Source organism: Rhincodon typus, unplaced genomic scaffold (assembly GCF_021869965.1).
Source record: "Rhincodon typus isolate 14 unplaced genomic scaffold, sRhiTyp1.1 hic_rhity00012009, whole genome shotgun sequence".
Classification (NCBI taxonomy): Eukaryota; Metazoa; Chordata; class Chondrichthyes; order Orectolobiformes; family Rhincodontidae; genus Rhincodon; species Rhincodon typus.
The window spans coordinates 3,145-4,749 of record NW_025977647.1 but is presented as its reverse complement, the minus strand read 5'-3'; the positions used below and the strand labels follow the sequence as shown (position 1 = coordinate 4,749).

The following is a 1,605-nucleotide window of genomic DNA, read 5'->3' as shown; positions in this document are numbered from 1 at the left end:
GTGTGAGGGAGTATGAGGGAGTGTGTGTGAGAGAGAGTGTGTGTGTGAGAGAGTGTGTGTGTGAGGGAGCATGAGGGAGTGTGTGTGTGAGGGACGTTTGAGCAGGATAACTGTGAGGGGCCGAGTGGCCTCCCTGCCTTGCGGATGTCGTCGGTGATGTTGGGTCTTGTGTTTGCTCCCACAGATTGACGCCCCCAGGGGGCGGCGGTGAGGAGGGGGTGGGGGCTGTGATGGCCAGTTCCTGCATCATCGCGCCCACTGTCAACGTGTCGGAGGGGACTGGAGTCACGCAGGCCCCCTGGAACGGCAGCGCTTCATTCGCCAACCACGGCCATATCATCTCCACCGTGCTGATCCTGACCTCGGTGCTGGGGGTCCCGCTGAATGGCCTGGCCCTCTGGGTGCTCGGCTGCAAGGTGCGGCGCAGGAACCGCTTCGCGGTGTACGTGCTGAACCTGGTTTCGGCCGACTTCCTCTTCCTCGCCCTGCAGGCCGTGCACAGCGCCTGCGTCTTCTCCAGCGTCGACACCTCCAACCCCGCCCTCCTGGTCTTCCGCTGCCTCATCGTGGCCTGCAACGTGGCCAGCGCCTACCTCCTCACCTGGATCAGCGTCGAGCGCTTCTTCGGCGTGGCCTTCCCCATCTGGTGGAGGCTCTCCCACGTCAGGGCCTCCGCCACCCTGGCCTCCTGTTCCATTTGGGCCCTCTCGCTGGGCATGGGAGCCCTGTACGGGGTCATCCGCGGCACGTCCATCGCTAGGGAGGGCCTGGTGGCCGCCGAGTTCACCCTGGCCTTCGTCATCCCGCTCGTGGCCTTCTCCCTCGCCAATGTCTTCATCCTGTGCAACCCAGGGCAGCCCTCCAGGAAAACCACCAAGCTCTACAGGGCCATCACCCTCAACGCCGTCTTCTTCCTCATGTGCTGGGCCCCCTACCACATCAGCGTCTTCCTCTACTACCGGGCCATGGCGGACAGGCTCATCTCCCGCTGCTTCTCGGCCTTCTATGGGGCCTACTACTCCATCTGCCTCCTGCACATCAAGAGCTGCGTGGTGCCCCTGGTCTACATCTCCGTCAGCAGCGAGTTGAAGATCCATTTCCGCCAGTCGCTCCCCAACATCTTCGAGCGTCGCTTCAGTGAGGAATCGGGCCTCTCTTCCCCGCAGCCCCCAGCAGGAGAAAATGGCAGCTGCTTGGCCAGAGAACCCTGAGGGATGAGAGGGGCGGGGGAATGTTGGGGGTGGGTCCACCAGCGGAGAGAAATTGTGCTGGGCTTCCGTCGTCGTTTCGGCAAAGCACCCGCGTTCTCCCTCCCCCCCCCCAAAAAAACTGCACCCCCCCCCACCTCCTCGACCTGTTAGTTAAGACCCGCCAGACTCTCCTCATTTCAGTCAACATCCGCGGCTCGATCAGACGATCGCACGCAACTCAGTTGTTCTTACTACGGAAGCTCTAAATGTGAAACCCTCCAGCCCCCAACACTTGCCCTCCCTTGTGGGGGGGGGCAGCGGGGAAATTACGGGGATGTGTGCCGAGGGGTAAACTGCTTTTCTCCTCAGTCTAAGTTTTGAGTCACACCCCCACCCACCACCGCACCACCCCCCC

The 1,605-nt window shown here is 62.4% G+C and overlaps 1 protein-coding gene across 1 annotated transcript; it reads left to right on the top strand.

The window, feature by feature from the left end:
* The first annotated feature begins 207 nt into the window (after positions 1 to 207).
* Positions 208 to 1,211, top strand: LOC125482539 (mas-related G-protein coupled receptor member A6-like). Its single transcript, XM_048594629.1, has one exon. It carries the CDS (start codon positions 231 to 233, stop codon positions 1,209 to 1,211), a length of 981 nt encoding a protein of 326 aa, XP_048450586.1. The 5' UTR covers positions 208 to 230.
* Positions 1,212 to 1,605: the final 394 nt, after the last annotated feature.

Bases quoted from the DNA above. Each gene is read 5' to 3' on its own strand.
- LOC125482539 (XM_048594629.1), top strand. From the start codon at position 231: ATGGCCAGTTCCTGCATCATCGCGCCCACTGTCAACGTGTCGGAGGGG.